General features: G+C 50.4%; 1 protein-coding gene across 2 annotated transcripts in view; it reads right to left on the bottom strand.

The window, feature by feature from the left end:
* Positions 1–755: 755 nt before the first annotated feature.
* The window catches only part of PHC2 (polyhomeotic homolog 2), a 51832-nt gene continuing 31460 nt past the window's right edge, over positions 756–21127 (bottom strand). For both annotated transcript variants that reach the window (XM_027109200.1, XM_027109199.1), the window contains 6 exons: positions 10543–10745; positions 8709–8838; positions 7759–7873; positions 6570–6711; positions 5341–5617; positions 756–2095 (listed from right to left, as the gene is read on the bottom strand). In XM_027109200.1, coding sequence (XP_026965001.1) covers positions 1941–2095; positions 5341–5617; positions 6570–6711; positions 7759–7873; positions 8709–8838; positions 10543–10745 — 1022 coding nt within the window. In that variant the 3' untranslated portion in view covers positions 756–1940. The remainder of the gene's footprint in view (positions 2096–5340; positions 5618–6569; positions 6712–7758; positions 7874–8708; positions 8839–10542; positions 10746–21127) is intronic.

Raw genomic sequence — 21127 nt, 5'->3', positions numbered from 1 at the left:
CCGACCTCCGGGACCACCAGACTTTCCAGTCCTGGCTCCACCCTCTGGGTCGGCCACTAGCCAGTTTTGTTTCTCCTCTTCCTCCGGGTAGTGGCTACATTTTAAAAGGCCTTCCAGAGAGTTCTCGTCCAGATATGGGTACTGGCTCTTAAAAGGTCCCTGCTTATCTCCCCGGGCCCTGCCGTTACAGCATGTCACAGACTGAGTGAACGGTGAGCGGTCTGCGCCTGGAAGGCCCTTCTCCTTTATTCGAGGCTTAGGCGTCACCTCCTTGAGGCAGAGACTCTCCTAATAGTTTGCTATTGCAGCATCCAGAAAGCGCTGAGGGGTCGAGTGAGCCAAAGCCACCTCAAGGGCAGTTCTGGATGGGGCGCTGCAGCCAGCCACCACAGGTGTCTGCGGCGGAGGGAAGGGTCTGGGCTCTGCCTCAGGTGTGCCAGATATCCCTGGCCCAACAGCATCGTGTCTCCCTGGTGGCAGTGCTGGGTAGGGGGGCTCAGAGTTGAAGGGGCCCTGGACCTCGCACTCCAGGGGACACCCATGTGAAGAACAGAGGTGGGATCTGCTTTTCTCGTGTGGACTGGGACCAAGGGCACCCTCAAAGGACCCAGCCCCAGCGAAACGTGGAGGATATGTTATCCAGTTAAGGTGGTCGTCCCTCCCCCAACCCAGGGACCCACCCCTCTCCTGACAGATGAAAAGTAGCTATTCAGGACCACAGAAGGCATCCCCAGGGGAGAAAGGCACAGAAGGAACAGATTTTATGGATTTATTTTTAAAAAACAAAAAGGTTAAAAAAGTCCTTCATTTCCAACCCTGCCTGGGGGTGTGAGTGGGGAATAGAACAAGCTCAGAAGGGCACCCACCCTTCCCCCAGGGAGAGTCCCACTCCCCCCAGGAGTCTGCAGAGGCCCGGGCAAGTCAGAGGCAGGCCCTCGCCCTTCCTGCCCCGCCTCCTCCACGGGCAGCTCAGACCACTGCCAGCAAGTTCCAGAGGCAGAGAAGCGTGGGACCCGAGGCCGAAGGCTGCCTTCTTCACCTCAGCGGTGGTCACTCCAGCTCTTCTGCCCTTGGATGTTCCCACGGCCCCACCGCTGGGCTCCCAGGGCGGGCGGGTGGGCAGACGGGGAGGCGCGGCCTGGCCCAGCCCACCAGCAGCTTCCTCAGTGCCGCCTGTGACACAGCAGGGCAGTCAGGGGGACGTCACAGTGCGGGAAGGGGCTGCGGAGACACCTCGGCCATCTGGAAAGGAAAATCTCCCACTACTCTTCATCGCTTTCTGATCGTGCCTCTCTGCGCTGAGGCGGCCCTTCTTTCCTATTCCCCATCCTGAGGCTGAGTGGAGTCCAGGACAAAGCACTAAGTGGCTGTTTGCTACAAAACACCTGGAGATACCAGAGGGTGGCTCTCGGCCTGTCAGTCCAGGCTCCCACACGGTCACACAGTCACACACACAGCGTTAAGGCGTCTGTGCCAGCAGGCGTGGCCAAACTGGGCCCAGCTTCTCTCCCTCCACCTGTAGAGGGTGAGGGGGGAGAACCCTTCTGGCTGCTTCAGAAACAGGCTGCAGTGGGAGAAGCTGGCAGCGGGAAGAGTTAGCTGGGCCCGGAGAAATAAGTGGAGGAAGGCAGGCAAGGGCTTCCGAGGCCTCTAGGCAGGCCTGACGGCTGCCCTTGGAAGTAACCCAACTCAGGTTGGGAGCCCTGACCGTATACCCCCTGGAAAATGGGGGACAGAGGGAGGGGAAGAGAGCGGGGCTAGCGTAGTGGGACTTCGGAGGAAGCAGTGCTATCAATATGTACAAGCATAAAGCCCCATCTTCCGTGCCGCCCGCCTCTCCGCCCCTCCCACAGAAAGGCCCCTGAGAGCCAGAGGAGGGCCCCCAGGAGTGTCCGCTGGCTCTGCTCAGTCGGGAGGAAGAGCCCGGGGCCCGGCCAGCCCTAGGAGTCCTTGAGCATGCTGATGCGCGCGTAGATCTTGAGGGCGGGCCCCAGCTTGATGTTCATGGCGCTCATCAGGTGGTCCTCCTTGAGCAGCAGCAGAGCTTGCCCGTCGATTTCCTGGGCACGGAATTCCTCTGCTATCTCCTGGCAGCCTGAGGGGACATGACCAAAGACAGTATCAATGAGAGCTACCAGCGGTCACGCTTGGCAGTCACTGCCTTCAGATGCATCATCTCACTTGATCCTCGTGACCACACCTCGAGGGAGGTGTTGCTGTTCTTATTCTACAGCTTGAGAGAGGCTGAGTGACTTACCCAAGGTAGCCAGACTCTAAGGCGGTCCTGTGACCCGACACCTCCTTGTTCAACCCCCCCACCCCCCGCCAGTGAACTGGGCCGACCCCGGAGATCAGTACAGGGTTGTGGAAGTGACAGCATGGGATTTCCCAGGCTGGATCACAAAGGGCGCGGCAGCCTCACCTTGGTCTTCTGGATAATTTATTTTGGAACATGCCAACCACCGTGTCGTGAGGACACTCAAGCAGCCCTCTGGAGCAGCCCACTTGGAGAGGAACTGAGGCCTCTTGCCCAGAGCCAGCTCCCCGTTGCCATGTGAGCGCAGCACCTTGGAAGGGGGTCCTCCAGCTCCAAGCCCTCAGAAACTGCAGCTCTGGCTGCTATCGTGACAGAGCCCTTGAAAGATAACTCCGTGCCCAGCTAAGCCGCTCCACAGAACTCTCGAGGTAAGAAGTGATTACTGTTTGAAGCCACTAGTCTTGGAGTAATCTGTTTCACAGCAGTACGTAACCAATGCAGATCTGGGTACTTGGAAGATGGGTGCTGCCATCACCACACCTTCACCACGCGGGCGTGGCCTTGGACTTGGCAGCGGGCCGGAGCTGGAGGGACTTTGAGGAGAGCGGCAGTGAAGGTCTAAGGTTCCCTGAGAGACGGGAGTGAGAAGCCTGATGGTCTTGGAGGAAACTGCTGGAGAGGCTTAAAGGAACGTGAGGAAACTTGCTGGAAATTGAAAGAAAAGGGATCCTTGTTATGAAATAGTAGAAAATTTAGCAACACTGTTGCTGGTGGTAACCCCGTGGGCATGAGACGCCTACTGAACGTTGCTTGGGCTCAGGAGACCTCAGGCAGACTGCTGCAGGTACGACTTGGCCTCCCACCGCGGCCGTGGGAAACGCGAGGAGGGACGAGGTCGAGGAAAACGAGAACAGGAAGGAGCCTGGATTTGCTGATTTTGAAACTCCTAAGCCTCTCCAGATGGCAAATGATGCTAAAATTAAGAAATGGTTTCTAGGCAAAGACCAAATCCAGGACACAGTCAAAAAGACACAGTCTAAAGACAAAACTGCGGGGGTGACTTAAATCTTTTGTTAAGACTGCAGAAAGCTCTAAGGTGCCGCCTCAGAGAACTGTTGGATCAAACGCTCTCTCAGGATTTTATGGGCGTGCCTCACAGAGCCTCTCCATTCAACGGCCCAGCTCCTCAGACTGTTAAGGGCACTGTCCCTCGGCTTCAGAAGAAACCTAATGTGGAGTAAGGCTTGTCTTGAAGACATTGTTGGATAACATTCATAAAAAGCCCACAAAGAGTAAGAGAGAATCGTCTGGCAGAAACACTGCTCACATGGACGGAAAGGATGAGAGGTAATGTGAAATAAAAGCAGCAGGAAGCAGGCTGAGAAAACAACTCCACAGGCTGCCTTTCATGGGAAAGGAAGGATGACTCAGGGTGGAACCAAGAGCGAAAGAGAATCACTCCGGGCTTTGAGTCCTAACCAAGGAAATGCCAACACATGCCCTGGTATGGACTGGTGACTCCTGTAGCCTCCTGTGTTCTCCCTTCTTGAACGGGGCATCCTGAATGGGCACGTCTACCGTGGTTACCCGATGCCCATCCCACCATATCCTAGGTTTGTGGAGGGAAGTGGATAACCCGTTCCTCGTTCCCAGGTCTGCAGATTGAGAGGAATCATCCCTGAGGAGCTGGACCCAGTGAGCCTCATCCGTGCCTGGACCTGTGTTAGATGCTGAGATCCTGGACCTCGAACCTCCGCTGTAATGGGATGAGACTTGTGGGGCCTCGGGTAGGGGTGAGGGTATTTTGCATGAGGGAGGAACATGAATCACTGGGGTGAACTATGGGAGTAGCCGGCCTCCAAGTAGCTCCCAATAATCCTTGCTTCCCTTTCATGCTTTCATGAGTCCCTCACAATGAATGGGGTGACCTGTGTGGTCAGCAAGATATTGTTGAAGTGACAGAATGTGATTTCTGAGGCTAGATCGTAAAGGGCATGGTGGGTGGCTTCCACCTTGCTCTCTTGGATCACCCCCTGGGGGGACAACTGGCTGCCACGTCACGAGAACACTCAAGCGTGAGCGTTCTGAAGAGACCCGTGGGAGAGTGACCGAGGCCTCCTGCCAGCAGCCACACGCTCCCTGGGAAGCGTGTGAGTGAGGCACCCTGGCAGATCTGACAGCCCCAGGTGACCCTTCACATGGCCTTGGCTGGCCTTGGCCGACATCCTCATCACAACCTCCTAAGAATCCCTGTGGCAGAACTGCCCGCCTAAACCGCTCCTGAATTCCTTATCCACATGACCTGTGCCATAACAAATCTGGGGGATGCAGCAATAGATAATACGCTGGGTTAAGCGGCAGAGCCAGGATTTGAGCCCAGTTCTGTTTAACTCCGAAGCCTGCTCTTAACCACTATATCCCACTTTGGTCTCTGAGTGAACGGGCTCATGGTCACCACTGCCTGACCTGGTCAGTGGCTGGGTGAGACTGGCAGAAGAAACAGTGGAGAAGCTCTGGTCCCGACGAGTGCAGCCATGCAGATGGGAGGTCTTTCAAGCTTCATTTCTAGATCCTACCTTCGAGACCACCGGCACTGCGCACCCAGGGTCACGTGCAGCTACCGGCTCCTTTACATGCTTGCGTGTCTCTGCTTAGGCTGCTCCCTGATGCCGTCTCTCCATCCGGCACAGGCCTGCTTGTCCACCGTCACTCAGTGTAAACGTTCTTCGTTCTAACGTTCTCCTTGACCGATTTCCTCCACTCCCACTTGACACGCCTCCCAACTCATCCCGGAGACACACAGGGTTGGTCATGTCATCACCTTCACACAGGCCCCTCACCGAGCCCACAGATACGGCAGATTACAGCCACGGAACATTACAGTCGGCGCTCCATGCTAGAATGTGAGCTCTTACCGGCAGGCACCTCCTCCTACTCATCTCTGCCCCCCACCCCGCACCCCGTTCCTGAACCCAAGCCTCTCCTTGAACTGCCCGGTCTCTCCTGGTGGCGGCAGGTGAGGCCTCTCACACCCTTGCTTTCCTTGCTACTCCAGGCAGGCGTGGAACTTCCAAGGACCTTACCTGGCAGAGAGCGGATGAATTCGTAGACATCTTCCACATTCCATTTGGTGGGCTCGCTTGGCAGGAAGTGGTGCCCCATGCCCACCAGGTCCCGCATGTGCACGTCAGGGAGCTCCAGGTCCCGCTGGCCTTGTCGCCGGCGGGAGGTGGATGAGCTGGCTGAGATGGGTGACAGGGGCTCCTCGTAGCTTGAGTTGTCGGAGCAACGGCTGGAGTCTTCCTGGCTGTGTGTTAGCTGCAGTGCGGCAGCAACTGAGAGGGGTACAGTGCCTGCTGGCTGGGAGCACAGAGAAACGGTTTTCTTCAGGATGGGGGCATAAAGCACCTCTAACAGAGCGCTGGGCAAAGGCAGGTATATTCTCCCTTTTCTACGTGGTCTGCTACTATGTATCTGAATTCGAGATCAAAAAGCATCTTTTGCCACGTCCCCTCTCTGATCCTAAGCAGAGTCAGTGCCAGTACTGGAGCATGTACCACACTATGCTGCAATGATCTGATTCTACGTCTATTCTTTCTTCTAGATGTGGGGTTTTTAACCAGGGCTCTATGGGTTTAGGGGGATGGTCTGTAAACCACCTGAAATAGCATGTAAATTTTCTTGTGTGTGTCTATATTGGACTGTAGCTTTCATCAGATTCTTAAAGAGGTTTATGGCCAAAACAATAACAATAAACAGCAAAATACACATAAGGTCTGAAGCATCATACTAGGCTCTGAGTTCCTGGAGCACAACTTAAGAGATTTAGTGCCTAACAGCTCCTGACGTACAGCCAGTGCTAAAACATACTTAATGAACAAACACCCGCGTTCCTGGTAGAGACCTTCAAGGACTCAGTGCTCTGATGTTCAGAGAGGCAACAAGGAGGGGAAGTAAAGGGTGTCGGCTGCCTCTCACCTAGCCCTCCTCGGAAGGCAGGTGCTACCTGGGACAGCCTGTCTCTTCAGGCAGGGGAGCCCCGGAAGTCAAGGATGGAGGCAAACTGGAAGAAAGGGGCGAAGTCGGGGCAAGGTCACGGAGGAGGGAAAGTTGAAGCACCCATGGGTCTACATGAAGGGACCTATGAAGGGACACGGGGAGACGGCTTGACCTGACAGATCATGAGAGATGAGAACGTGACGCAGCACTGATGCCAGCAGCGGAAAAGGACGGCGGGCGTCCCGGGTCGTGTCAGGAAGGGAAGTTGGTGGGGACCCGAGAGCACGAGCTGCAGGCTCTGCCAGCCTCTCACCTGCTTCTTGGTATCCTTGGTAAGTGTTGGCAGACTGGCTTTGCTGGCCCGACGGCGGTTGTGGGTTGTGGCTCCCGCCTTCTGCAGCTTGCTCCGGTCCGAGTGGAAAAGGCCCACTCGTTTGGTGCATCCCACATTGTACCTGCCAGAGCCGGGGAACAAGGGCGGTCAGGGCAGTCGCAGGGCGAATGGCCCAGGAGGAGAAGAGCAGCCAAGATACTTGGCAAAAGCTGCGTCTGCCTCCTCGTCCCAGTCCTAAGTCCATCACTCAGTACTAGCTGTGTGGATCTGGGCAAGTCACTTAGCCCCTCAGTTTCCTTATCTAGCGCTGGGGAGGAGACCACTCACTTTCTGTAACCGGTCTGGCAATAACATAAGCTAACGTGTGCAAAGTGCCTGGCACAACTCGGATCACGGTAAGAACTCAGGGCTGCCACATTCCACTCCACGTATCACCGGGGCCGGGAAACTAGTGTCCTCCGTCCTGACAGAGAACAGCTTGGCAGAGTTGGCAGAGGTGCGGGAGGCCCTCCAGCGCAGCCTGTGGGGAGGGAGGGCTGCGGACAGCCCTACTCCAGCTGGTGTGCAGGGCGTCTCTGCCTGGGGCCTAGAGAGCTCCTCTCTTCTGGGGGCTCAGGCCTCTTCCCTCTCGGCACAAGGATCACTCTGGGCTTAGAGTCAGCAAGTCTAGATCCCCAGCTCGAAGGCTTTAGGCGCAATTACTTCTCCTTGTGCCTCAGTTTCCTAACATGTATAAAGGGCACGATAGCAATACCTGCCCCACAGTATTACTTTGAAGATCAGATGACATGATGCATATTAACACCCAGCACAGAGACTCACACACAGCCGGTCCACAGTAAACAACGCTGGTGTTTACTGTGATCATCTGTCTTCTAAGCTGCGCAAACGCTCGCAAAGGAAACGTCTGTAGCCAGCGCAGTGGCTCTGGGCAAAGCTTCCGGTGGAGGCTTCGGTAAACCCTAAGGAGATGGGAGCTGCCAAGGGCGGGTGCCAGTGGGACCCAGGAGGGCCCGACAAGCTACATGCTGCTTCCTTCCCTTGGACCCTTGCCGCCTGCCCTGCTCTGCTCATGGGAGTTCTTTGCTGCTTCCAGGCAGGTCACGGAAATAAGGAGCTGGGTACCAAGGCGCAATCCCAAGAAAAGGGAAGGGGCTGAGGCTCTCACCTTTTTGCACAAGCCATGGAGCAGAAGCGCTTGGAACGCTTGAACTTGTAGGCAAAGTCCACCCGGCCACAGAGCTCACACTTGAGTTTAAGGGGAGTACCCTCCTCTTTGGATTCTGAAAAGCATGAAAATCGGTAAGCGCGGACAAGGAGTAGTCCCCACAGGACTGCCCACAGCCCCACCCCGGGCCACTCTGCTCTGTCCTGCCTGCAGCAGCGGCTTGGAGAGTGCCAAACTGCTTTGTCGCTATTTTTGGAAGGGCTGTGGTTTCACCCCTGGAAAGTATCCGAAGGTGTCCAAAGATGGCCCCTGGACACCCGGCAGTTTCTGCTTCTAAGGACTATGAGACAAAGCACGGGTGGGGAAGAACCAGCGCCCCTCTTTATGACCCTGGAAGAGAGCAGGCGCTCACAGGGAAAGCTTCAATGCTGTCACCACTGATCTGGAACTACCCCGCCCTTCCCTTGAGGTGTCCAGTTGGCTGCTGGCCTGGGTAACAGAGCCCAGGAGTTCTGCAGCCTACGTGGGCGTCCCGTCCCGCCTCCACTTAGTCGGTGGCTCGTGCGGCAAGTGCAGCCCTCGCTGGCACCCGTCCCGAGTGCAGGCTCCCGAGGCGGTAGAGGAAGGGCACGAGCCACCTGGGGCTGCTCCTGCAGGCCTACAACTGGCGAGTGACTCACGCGGGCAAAGCCGCTCTTGGAATCCTGGGGCTGGCAGGAGTGGGGCTGGAGACAGGCAGGGCACACTCAGTTCCCCAGGGGCAGGAACTGCCGTCCGTTTTCTAGGGACAGGGCTGAGCGGGCACAGGACAGGGCAGTCTGGTCAGCTGACATGTTCACACGCTCCCCGGCTCAGAGCCCCTCCGTGGATACTGGGAAAGGACCTTCCAGCCTTGCTGAGTCCTGTTCAGTCCCGCCAGAAGCCCCGGCATCCAGGGTCTGAGACGCTACCTTGCAGATAGGGCTCCTCCATCTCTGAGTCAGTGGTGGTGGTATGGTCCTGCTGCGGAAGTTTCTCAGGCAAGAACCCCTGTGCATACTTCTTCTTGAGATTCCCCACCAGCAGGGATGAGCGTCCCACCTAGGGGACAAGGCAACATGGAGGCCATGAGGGTCAGGTGGGCATGCTTCCTTGCCATCCAGCCTCATCAAAATTACATGTATAAAGCACCCAGGCACAGATGCCCGCCCCTGTATCACCATCCAGGTACACCCTGCTCAAGGCCTGTTTTGCTGTTTAGCTCAAGAGGCAAGATGCCGATGACCACCAAAGCACAGGGATGGAAATGGCTTCAACCCAGGACCAATGGATGGCTTAGGAGGTCAGGAGAATATCTACTTTTCCAAGCGTCTAGGGGACAGAGATGGAGGCAGGGATCAGGTTTCCCGCAGCACCAGGACAAGGGCCGGGCCCCAGCACTCACGCGTCACGGGGCAGGAACACAGCTGAGGCTGTGTGTGACTGTATGTGTGACACACAGACCCAGCCGCCATTCCTGGATGCCTTACTGTTCTCTCCCTTACCACTGCCCTACCCGAGCCAGAGGGACAGGCAGCCACGGAGGAGAAGAGGAAAACGCGGACGCTGGGCCACACCGGAAAGCAAAGGCCCTCGGTGGTGCCAGGATCCTAGACTAGCTGATTCACTCTTTGGTGCACTCCCTTTGTTGCCTTTTGTGCAGGCAGCCTGGTTGCCAGATCTCCTGGGCGATGCTGGGGCTGCTGTCCAATCAGCATCAATCCTGTGAGATCAGCTGGGTTCTGGAGCTTCTCTAGGGGGCCAAAGGGAGGACCTAGTCTAATGAGGGAAGGTATGTGACAGGGCTAGAGCTACTTATAGCTAAGGTGCCCCAGGCCTTGACCGACCTCCAGAGGGAAAGAGGACAAGAACCTGTCTTGGCATTTTTGTCTTTTGGCATTTTAGAAGGGCAGTCCACCCATCTCAGTTCATCAAGCCCAGAGGCTTCGGCTGACTATTCACACCACTCGTGGATCCAAAGAATGTGCAAAAGATAGATGGCCTCCCATGAAGATGTTGTGTCTCTAACAGCCAGTTAAGTTTATCACGAGAGAGGCTGGAGTGCACCTGGCGCTGGGCTCCTCCCACCTAGAGAGCAGGCCACCTGTCTCACCAATTCACACTGTGCACTGCTGGCTCTGGGTGCTGTTCTAATGAGCCATGTTCTTGATTCTTCTGTGTTTCCCCTTGGTCTTATGCTTTAATTGGAGACACTTGATGAAGTGCCCCTTTCTGGAGTGCCCCTCATTCACTCCCCTTTCAAGGCTCTGTCCCCAGAAAAGAAGCTTCAGGCTGTTAACTCTGTTCGCTTGTCTTCCATTCAGATAGATCTTGAGAATTCTCTTCTACACAGCTTCCTTTTGCTCTCTAACCAGCCAACGTGTTGCCATTTGGGGGTTGTGGCATTCAAACCCGAATGCCAAAGTCCATCACCCTGCAGCACCAAATACCCCAATGTGAACCCCTTCTAACCAAGGGGTTCGCACTTCACCAGGCAGGGACACGGCTGAGTCTGTGTGGCAACTTCCAACCAAGGGGTCTTGCCAATTATTCTTAATCACTGACCCCTTCTGGACCTTAGGAAGACACTCAATCCTAGAAAGCAAATGGCTCTGATATTCCTTTGGGGGAAAATTAGCAAGGAAAGAGCAAATTTTTCACATTTTCAGAAATTTTACATGGAAATGTAAAGCTATTCTAATACACATCCAAAGTATACTTATTAAAAAAAAAAAAAAAAAAGAGGGGAAAAGAAGTAGTCCGTACCGGGAAAGGCTCCGCCCCCTCCTGGATCACAAACCCTTCGATAACATGCGTCAGGATTTGGGGTTTCACAATGGCCTGTGGTGGTTTATTCTCACCATTCTGGGGGGCAGTGCCGGTGATGCTGGAGGCAGAGTTTCCGTTCCCTGAGGTCATGCCGGGGCTGCTGAGGTCGGTCAGTGCATGAACAATGCCCTGCCCTGTCTCTGTACAAGGGAAAGCAGGAAAACACAAGCGGGGGGCGGGGGTCAGAACCAGGTCTAGGCCAGTAGCAGAGCAGGGACTCAACACTGCCCGACGATGCAAACCAAGCAGTCCCCTCCCCCAGTGACCCATTCAAAAGTGGTACAGTCTCAGTGGACCCACCACCAAGTGAGACTACAGTGTGTTCTGCAACAATGCAGCTCATCCGCCAGCAGTGTTTTCTTAATTTCCCAACTGTGCTTAGTCCAACCAGGTTACACAGGCAAGAATTCTGCCTCTGAGGAGTTAAGACCTTGGTCAATATTGATCTGGACAAACAAGTTTACATTCTGCTCAAGGGAGAAAATGTATTCAAGGTGACATCTAAAACCAAGATGAAAAGCTGAACTAGGTATAGGGCTTGGGGCATGAGGGGGTTTGGGGCAGAGAGGAAATGAACCTTCTATGAGGTTCCTCAGGAAAGGGTTAGATTTTAAGCGTGCTGTGAAATGTCAAAGTACTGAACCCCACGTGAACATTTTAACACAGATCCGCCTCATCGGAGACTGGTTATTTGGGATCACTGCATTAAGACATGCGTGTATTCTGTTTCTCCACCGAGGAAGCCCCTAAGCAGAGCTGAGGTTTTCTATGCTGTTCCTGCAGGTCTCCTGCCCCAATCAAGCCTCTTGTCCAGTTCTCAGCTCCACATCCAATCTGATTCTCGGCCAACCACAGACTCCTTCCCTCCAAGGAGAGCCTTGCTTAAGATTTCCTCTCCACGGGGCTGCCAGCCTTTCTCTGAAGAGCCTGACAGAGCTCCAGTAAGTATGATGAGGTGCCTTTACAGAACCACACCACAAGGGACCCCCTTTCCTCCACTCCAAACAGTACCTCTCCTGAGTTGCTTCACTGTTTTAGAAGCAACTTTCCTCTCTTCACTTTTTTAACTCTTTCCCCACCCCCCCTTCCCAGGGCCATTCTCTACCACCGCCAACTGTGTGAAGCTGAGGTTGCCTTTAACCTGGAACTTCCTAAAAAAGAAAAAAAAGAAAGAAGAAAAGAAAGAAAAAGCCATTTCTTTATTGCAACAAGCCTACTGACAGTAAGCATAACCCAGTGTGAATGTACGTATTACACACTTTAAAAAGAATTTCAGTATATTTATTAGCTAAGTAATTTTTGCACAAAATTTATATGAAGATGCTCTTATTTCATGTTAAAGATCTAAAAATCCCACCACAGAACAGGAATTCACGATGCCTAATTATGTGGCATGGAGAAATCAAAATAAACTCATTTTAGAAAAGGTTTATAACCGGCTCATTTTCTTACTAGTAGTCCTAATGTGCAGTAAACGGGGATAAATCTTTTTTGTTAAAAAAAACAGTTGGCCATGACACATGTCTTCAGTACTCAGACCTCTGTAATTCAACTATAATAAATTTCAGAGCTTAGCAGGAGTTACCTAAGAGATGTGATTAATGAGATTTTTTAAAAATTAATTTTTTTGGAGACAGTCATACCAGCAAGTTAGAAAAATTCGTTTACGTGTTTATAGTCCTTTGAAAAAAATTGTTTGACATTTTTGACCTTTCTATAGGGATGGAAAATTTCTCCGTTAGAATCAGTCTTTCTAAAATTGTAAAGGTGTTTGGGAACTAGAAAAAAAAAATCTTTCCTTAACAATCCATGAATAACTAGGAGGACTGAGTTAATTATACAATCAATCAAATTAAGTTTCTTTGCTTTTAAATTTTAAATATTTCAGTCTATATTTACATAATTACATTTTTGCTTGTATATTTTAAAGTATTTTAAATATGCAAAGAAACAATCTATTTTATTTAAAATAATGAATAAATGTTAAAATAGAAAGCTTACTATGTAAGTTAAAATCCTATTTTTAGATGATGGCTATTCCCCTCTGATTAGAGCCTAGTAAAATATTCCCTGGCTTCGCTAATGAGCTACTGTACAGATTATAGAGTCACAAGATTAGAAAGTCTGGTTCAACCCCTTACCAATGCTTTACCCTTCCCTATAATAGCCCCACCCAGTGATTTTCTGGCATTTGTTTGAATACCTCTAATGACAAAGGAACTCACTACCTCTGAAGTAGTCTGTTCCCAACTTGGGCAGTTCAATTAATAAGTTCTTCCTTATAATGAGCCAAAAATCTATCTTCTGTTAATTTCTGTCCACTTACCCTGGTTCTATTTCTTAGACCACACAGAACAAGGCTAATCTTATTTGTATAATGGGCAAAAACACAGGCTTAGACCTGGCTTAGAGACTGGTCTCTATCACTCAAGTGGATTAGGGACAAGTCCTCTTCTGTCTCTGACCCTTGGTTTCTCCAGCTATAAAATACAGACAATAATAAGACCTACCCTTTAGTGTTGCTACAAGGACTAAGTGAGAAAATGAATAGCAATGAAGTGCTAGCACACTGGGAAACACTCAAGAAATGCTCTTGGTGTCATGAAGGATGTCACTTATGAGCCCAGTTTATGTTCTCTCCTCCAGGCCACACTCCCTCTGCTCCTTTGAGGACTTCTTATATAAAAGGTTGCAAATTCATCATCACCCTAGGTCTTCTTTGCCAGCATCTTTTAAAGTCAGGTACTCCGTCAATAGTAACATAATATATCAAGTGTATTGATCCAAGAGATCCTGTTGGTAAGAGTTTTGTTTTGTTTCTTTCAAACACAATCTCGTTCCTCGCTGAGAGCACAGATGGAGGGCAATGAGTGACTGCCTTGTTTTAGTTTATCATACTTCTATGGAATTAATCCATTCTCCTCTGAATTCTGGGATCCTGCCCACCTCCCTCTTTTCACTGATATTTATCACCAAACAGCTGCTGATACCCTGTCTCCTTTTATGGGATCTCTCCAACCTTGTTCGACTCTTCTCCTTACCCCCTCTACCCCCTTCCCTCCTGTCTCTCAGATCTGTGCCTACTAACGTACACTGCAAGACGAGGCGGGGGCTCCTGAGGTCAGAGTCCTTCCTCGTGCCAAATACAGGAGCCAACAGAGACATTCACGAGCTCAGAGGCTACAGAGCCAATACTTAACTCTGGGAGGAAAAAGACTTTGGGAATCTAAGTTTTTAAAAAAGGATCTTATTAAGCAAGAGAACAAACTAATAAACCCCTTCACCACAACATTATAAGCTATCACTCTCCACTATACCTCTGGGCCAGGTTACAGGAGACACAGAATCCAAGGGACGGAAGGGAGAGCGTTTTACGACTGTACAAAGGTTTGCAGCTATTTCGCTTTGCAGTCATCTTGTAGGCAATACCTTATCATGTGCTTTAGTCACAGAGGAGTCTGGGCTATTTCTAGAATGACCATATACAATCTCACCCCCTGCCAAGCTCAGCACACTGAGATTAATTTAATCTGCTTCCCGTTCTCCCAGACTGCTTTGCAGCCTGCTTAAGGGAAAGCCGCTTAAACTTGCAGAAACCTGCCCTGTTGGCCCTGAGGCCAGATGGAAGACAGAGACAAAGAAATTCTCTATCTTTGGAATTCTTCCTTACTCAATTCCCTTGACCAGTCCCGAGGCTGTAAGTGCTGCCGGGTTTCCCACAGGTCTCAAATGCCTTCATACAGAGTTAGCTACCTGGAACTGAAAGGTGGAGGCCAGGACACCCTGAGTAGGAGAGGCTGCAGGAAGGAAATAAAGCCAAGCTTCAGTGGCGGTGGTGGAAGGGGGAAGTAGAATCTAGCCTTCAATTGAAGCTGACCACAAAGGGCTAAGTATTTGGATCAGAATGAACAAAACAATGTGTTCTGGGGGAGTTGTTACATAACATAGGCCTCAACCTTGTAGGTCGCTTCTCAATCTGGTCTCACAGGCGCTGGCAGAAACAGCCCTTATAGGGACTGGATTAAAATAGGAAGGACCCCCCCAGTGGCCCAGTTTGTGAAATTATCTGCTACAGGGCCGGTCTCCTCTGCTAGGCAAAGCAGGTGCCGTTAGGTGGGGGCTGTCTCGGTCTCATCTGTATCTTCAGGGCTAACCCAGCGTCCAATATATAATAGCCATTTAACGGCTGCTGAGCTGGAGCACGGGGAACCCGTGGGCTCCGTCTTCACTCTTGACCAGCGTACAGATCTCCTTACTCTTCCGACAGCAACCGGTCACCAGCTGAGACTGGCACATCACTTTCTGAGGTGATAATGACGAGAGGGAGCAGCCGGGCTGGTGCCTGCCTACGGGGGTGGCACTTCTGGGTACCTGGCTATAAAGAAGAATGAGAGCTATTCCTTAGCCCAGTTCTTCCTGTTTGAGTGAGGATTTCCTCAGCAGAAGGGAGATACAGCATTAAATTGGCCCCAAAGGCTGCAGCTCTGGGTTCCCTGGTCCCTTTGAAACACTGATGCTGGCTCCAGGCATTTGGAAAGGCATGATGACCTCTAGAGGCAGAGGCCCGAGACGCCTATAAAAACGGCCCCACCCCCGGGGCCAGGAGGTAGGTGCCCAGAGAGGCCGAGCTTTCCTGCCCACTGAGGACAGAGGTCAGGCTGGCTCCAGCCACGCACCATCTGGGCCACTTCGGAACCAGTTATGGTGCTCTTTATAAGCACAGGTAAGGCAAAAATCGTCAGTTATGCTGAAATATCGTTCAGTACTAACATTTATTGTGGGTATTTCAGATGACCTGGCCACTCATTCTATTTGCCCCTAAAATAAGTCCCCTTGAAGACCTGACTTCAGAGGAAATGAAGGGCAAGCAGAGCCTCTCCCTCTACCCTTCAGCGTGGCCAGTAGCTATTTCCACTTTCTCCAGACCTGAGGAGAAAGGGGTATTTTAATTTACAAGACTTCTAACTACCCTTGCTTGGCAGCAGCAGGAGAAAGACAAAGCTAATGAAGTTAATACAGGATTCAAGGAAGCAGAATAGGTGATAACATGGATCATTTGCCTGCAACAAATTCTGCTCGACAAATGGCAAAACAAGGTCGCTTATACAACACAGAGCGTTCTCTCCAGGCCCCTGGCTCTGAAGTCCGGCTCACTGTGCCTGAGCCAGTCACGTGGCCAGGAGGGGTGACAGCAGGATTCCTAAACAACTGCCTGCTCTAGAGAGACCCTGAGGGGAGCACCTGCAAAGTGACGCCCAGGGAAGCCACATCCCAGACAGGGAGCAGCTGACACAGACCAGATGCACCTGGTGCTAACAGAGCACGGCAAGCTGAGGGCTGAGCCCTCTGGAAAGGCTGTGGCCTCCCTTTACAATCTCATTAGTTATATTTGGGCCCCTAAAGAAATCAGTGCTGCTCTGAAAGTGAGGGAGGTAAGATATCTCATTAAGCACCAATTTGTTGAAAGAAAGAGAGACAGAGGGAAAGAGAGAGAGAGGGGAGGGGAGGGGAGGGGGAGGGGGAGAGGGAGGGGGGAGAGAGGGAAGAGAGAGGCAAGGAGGAATGGCGGCTCTGTCCTGGGACCCTGACAGAGTATTCCATTAAAGAGATTCATTTGGTTAACAACCTGCTTTAAAATGCAAATATACACCTGTGGCCATTCACACCTGGCTGTGAATCACTTAGAGAAGCAGATAGCTTTCCTCCCAATTTAGGGATGAGGTTTGCTGGGCGGACTGGGGCATGAAGAGTGGACGTTTTGGATCAGGGGCACTAGATCACAGAGGACTGGAGTTAGAAGGGCCTTGGGTCTAACATCTTAATTTCCCAGAGGAGGAAAAGGGTGCATAGTTAAAAGTGTGCATTTTAGAATCAAGGCAAGAGTGGGTACCACCTAATTTGGAAGAGAGTACCTTCTAAAACAAGCACAAAAGAAGCCCTTAGAGAGCTGGGAAAATTGTAGGTCCCTTCCCACCCAGGGTCCCTCCTGAGAACCAGAAGGCTGGAGGTACCAATGCCAGATGCTTGGAGCATTTGCAATTCTGCCAAGGACCGAATTACTGTCAGACCCACGAAAAGCCCCTGGCTCCCAGACGCACAGCAGGCCGCGGCTGTCTCACACAGGTGCCCTCATCACCCTGCCCCTCGGAGCACTTCTGCTCTTAGGGGCCTCTCCCGAGAGGGAAGAAAGGGCTGTGACAGGAGGATCCCTTTGGGGCGCTTTGCCGAGTCACAGGAGGGCAAGGCCCTGGCTCCATACCTGGTGCCTGCCAGGGAGGTGGCGGCCCAATGAAAGGGAAGCTGGGCCAGGTTGCCTCAGACGCGCCTCGGTGTCACTGCGGAGCGACCTTGTTGAGTCTGGGTTAAGAGGACTGGAGAGCAGACAGGCTTCCTGGATCCTAAGCATCTGGGTCTGGCAGGGGGGGCTCCTCCTCCTCCCTGGCGGCCATTACCATACAGCTGACTCTCAGGCTGTCTCTTAGGACACCAGCAGAGAGAGCGGGCCTTCTGACTCACCCACACTCCCCAGCTAAAGTGTACATAAGCTGAATTGTAAACAGCTGAACGTTTTCCAAGCTGCCACCCCCAGCTCTGGAGGAAAAAAATCAATGGAGCGACAGCCAGCCGCCCCCGTGTGGCTCGGATGGGAGCCAGGGGGGATTTCCAAACAGCTGCAGCACTGCTGCCCGGCCCAGGCTGAAGACCAGGTCCCACTCAGCAGCAGCACCTGCGCTGGTCAACGTGCGATGGCTCACTAGCCGCAGGGAGCCAGGGACAGAGTTCAAAAAAAGCTCTGCAGCCCTACGGTCTCCAGGGCTGCGGTCGAGGGCTCCCAGATATCCTAACATCACAGTTCTCTAGCAGACGCTGTGATTTCACAAGGCAAAAGGTCTGGAACCAACAGGAGAGGCTCTCCGCTAGAGACATCAGGATCACAGGAGACAAGAGGAAAAATGGCAGAGTGGAAAGGCCACCAGCACTGGGGCAGCCCTGGGTTCATACTCTGGTTCCATCTTTGATTACCTGTGTAGCTAGCTTCAAGCACTTGGTACCTGCTCTGCACCTTAGTTTCTCCGTCTATAAAAATGACAATCATGCTGCTTACCTTGCAGGGTTACAGGGAATGTTAGAGTTTATATATGTAAAATGCCTGGCACTGATTACATTTAGAAGCTGTGCTACCCAGCAGTTAAGACTGGGATCAGAAAGACCCTATGCTTAAATCCTAGTCTGTAATCCCAGGCAAGTTACTCTAGGCCTCAGTTTCCTCATCTGTAAAATGGGGTACTCATCTCTGTCCCACATGGCTGTGGTAAGGATTAAATAAGACACTGCAGTTACGACACAGTGGAAGAGGCCTGACATGGCTATTGGAGAGCTCCCATCACTGAGACTCGAGAGATTAGGAAACTGCCCCAGTCTCACGCACACTGAGCCTGGCCTCTGGCAGCCCCAGAGCAGAGCTGTTCTTTCACTGGTCCAAACTCAGGCATCATTCATGTTCCTCAGGTGCTCTGGCCTACTCAGTGTGCTGTCCTTGCACTCCTGAAGTAAGGCTTCGGGAAGAAATCTTACTTCCACTTTGACAATGACTGCAACACAAGGGAAATGCACCTGCCCTTTGGGGCAGACCACACGTCCCAATTCACCTTCAACAGTCGTTAACCCAAAGGACATGACAACCGCCAGATTCCCTCCCTTCCTATGCATTTCTTTCATAAAGAGTCCCAGGGTATTACACAAAAGAACCCCAGGAACCAGAAAAGAAAGAACTCAGGAACAAATAAAGAACCACTTTTCCTAGTGGTTCTTATAATGCCAGGAGGCGGTTTAGCCTGTGAAAAGAAATTACTTTAAAAGGCTGAAGAGAAAATCATGGAAGATGGATTTATAACAGTTAAAAAACCAACTAGAAATGTTTAGAAAATTCTCTTATTTACCAACTGCAGAAGCACTAATATTCTTAGAGAAATGGGAGAGGGAGGGAGGGAGGGGGAGAGGGGGAGAGAGAGAGAGAGCACGCGTGAGCGTGAGCGCACACGCACGTGCTAGAGAAAGCCAAACCTCAGTTGTCCTTGTCTATATAATGGGATAGATAATACTTACCTTGCAAATCAAACTTCTTGATCATTTCTGCCCCCTTCCTTTAATAACCATTGTCTAAGTTTTCAATCACGCTACTTTGCTACCAATCAGCTGACAGAAGAGATTAATACTGATTACTGGAGGCCTGGAAATGTGGACTTAACCAATTTTTAAAAAAACGGTAGTTGATTCACATTAATTTTGTTTTAATTTACAGTGTCAGTTGCTTTGATTGTTTAAAAATGTCTTAATATAGCTGTGTGGATTTAGGCCACATATGGATGGTTTCAAATAGGCTAAAGATATCAGTAACTAGGGATAATTATACAGTATTTGAGACATAATAGCCATGCAACAAGAGCTTTAAAAATAACTCCCAGCAGTCATGAACTCTCATTTTCTTGCCAACGGTCTCAATATTCAGCATCAGGCCTGCTTCTCCTAATCTACTGGAGAAGAGTTGGTTATGACACGGCAGCTAACAGTCATCTTTTCTTAAGAGAAGCTATGACAAATTTCACTGCTAAGAAGAAAATCATCCAAGAAACAGGTTTTTGCTTTCAAGAGAGTCTAACAGCAAACGGGGACTCTCTTCAACATCTGGATTCATCTTAGAACACTGGAAATCCCTATTTAATAGCAATCATTTCTTTGGCAGATGTAGAAAGAATGTTCTCTTTTGGATTTAACTAAAAAAATCATTTGGAAATTTCAAGTATAGGAAAGCACATCCCTTTTCACTAACTATAAATAAATTTGGAAGGGGAAGGAAAAAGAACAACAAACCATTAAGTTTATTATGCTGGCCTAGATGGTCTTACAATGAATCACATGGCAACAATTTATTATTTAAATTATATGCTATGTTTCTTACTATATTTTATACCTTCAAAAACTAATCACTCTTAACTGTATAACTCGATTAACTATAAAAGAGCCCATCTCGGGACTTCCCTGGCGGCCCAGTGGTTGAGAGGCAGAGCTTCCAATGCAGGGGGCGCATGTTCAATTCCTGGCTGGGGAACTAAGATCCCGCATGTCTTGGGGCGGGGCCGAAAAAAACCACAACCATTTCTTGACCATGGCAATTATATTCTACTTTTGTTATTGATGGGGGAAAAAAGCCCTGAATCTGTAAGACTGTTGTCTTGGATAAATAAATGGTTGATTATTTTCCTAACAATTCCAAAATGTCATAAAGTTGAATTAAAGATGGTTTGTTTCAGAGTTTCTTTGCAAGCATCAAATCAGTGTTCTGATGTAGCTAAACTCAAATTGAAATTTTTAAATAAGTCAATGCTTAAAATGAAACCTGCATCTATTTGAATTGTGAATAAGTAATTCAAGTTATCTTGAACAGGCCTACTTTAAACATTTTAACAGAACACATACTCAGAGTCTTTTTAACTGGTGACTCACACTGTAGTTTAAAGCATGCCATAAAAACACTGAAAACATAAATCAGTATATGTTCATACCTCTACCTTGAGGGGTAGTCCCAGCTTTGATTTCCACCAGACAAGGTGCTAAGTCACTGCAGACAGTCATTTCTGTTACTGGTACAAAGGCCTCATGAGAGTAGATTGCATAAGGCAGCCAGTCCTCACCCTGCTTTTCCACGGGGGTGGAAAACACAAAAGAATCTCTACAACCACTTTTGTGAGATTCCTCCGGACCACAGAAAATCATCATCTTCATCTTCCAGTTGCAAAATGGCACAAAAGAAAGGGAATAAAAGAGAAACTATGCTTCTATGAAGGTGTCTCATTTCCCTACTCTCAACTCTAGTAGATGTATCTTTTCAGGAGAGAATCTTTTTCAGGATGGGACCAAATCTGTCTGGAGAGTAAACGGCACTGCACAGCTGGGAGAACTTTAATATAAACTTGGACTGACCGAGAGGAAGAAAAAACCCTCGGTGAGTGTCACACTAACACCGAGCAGCGTTACCAGAAAGGGAGCCACCATCCTACTCCCTAGTTTTTTCAACTTAAATTTTATGTTGGTTTACTGATCCATGCTAGCTCAAAGTGAAGGACTTTGATAGGAAGGGGGTGAACTTAATTCAGCAAATAGTTACCGAATGCCTAGTGTGAGGCCTAAAGCCCAAAGGAGGGCAGAGACTTAGAGGAAGCGTCTAAGGCAGTTGAGTCATCCTCTTCACACATTCACAAAGAGATAAAAAGACACTCAAAACCTCAGGTAAAGGTTCTTAGTTCTGAGATAGCAGTCATTTTTTTCCCCCCTAAAACAAGAAAACCTAGGGAGGGGATGGCCTAAGTTAGAGCATGCAAGGCCAGAGGCAAGAACAGGTCAATTTTATAAAATCGTCTATCTATTCCTCTTTTTCTCTTTCCCACTGAAAGATCCAAGGGATCCAAAGTATCTGAGACAGGAAATGAGTAAGGCAGGAAAAAGGATGTGGTCTGAAAAAGAG

Source organism: Aethalodelphis obliquidens, unplaced genomic scaffold (assembly GCF_003676395.1).
Source record: "Aethalodelphis obliquidens isolate GAN/ISIS:26980383/991018 unplaced genomic scaffold, ASM367639v1 scaffold9, whole genome shotgun sequence".
NCBI classification, from domain to species: Eukaryota; Metazoa; Chordata; class Mammalia; order Artiodactyla; family Delphinidae; genus Aethalodelphis; species Aethalodelphis obliquidens.
This window is presented reverse-complemented; position numbering and strand designations above follow the sequence as displayed.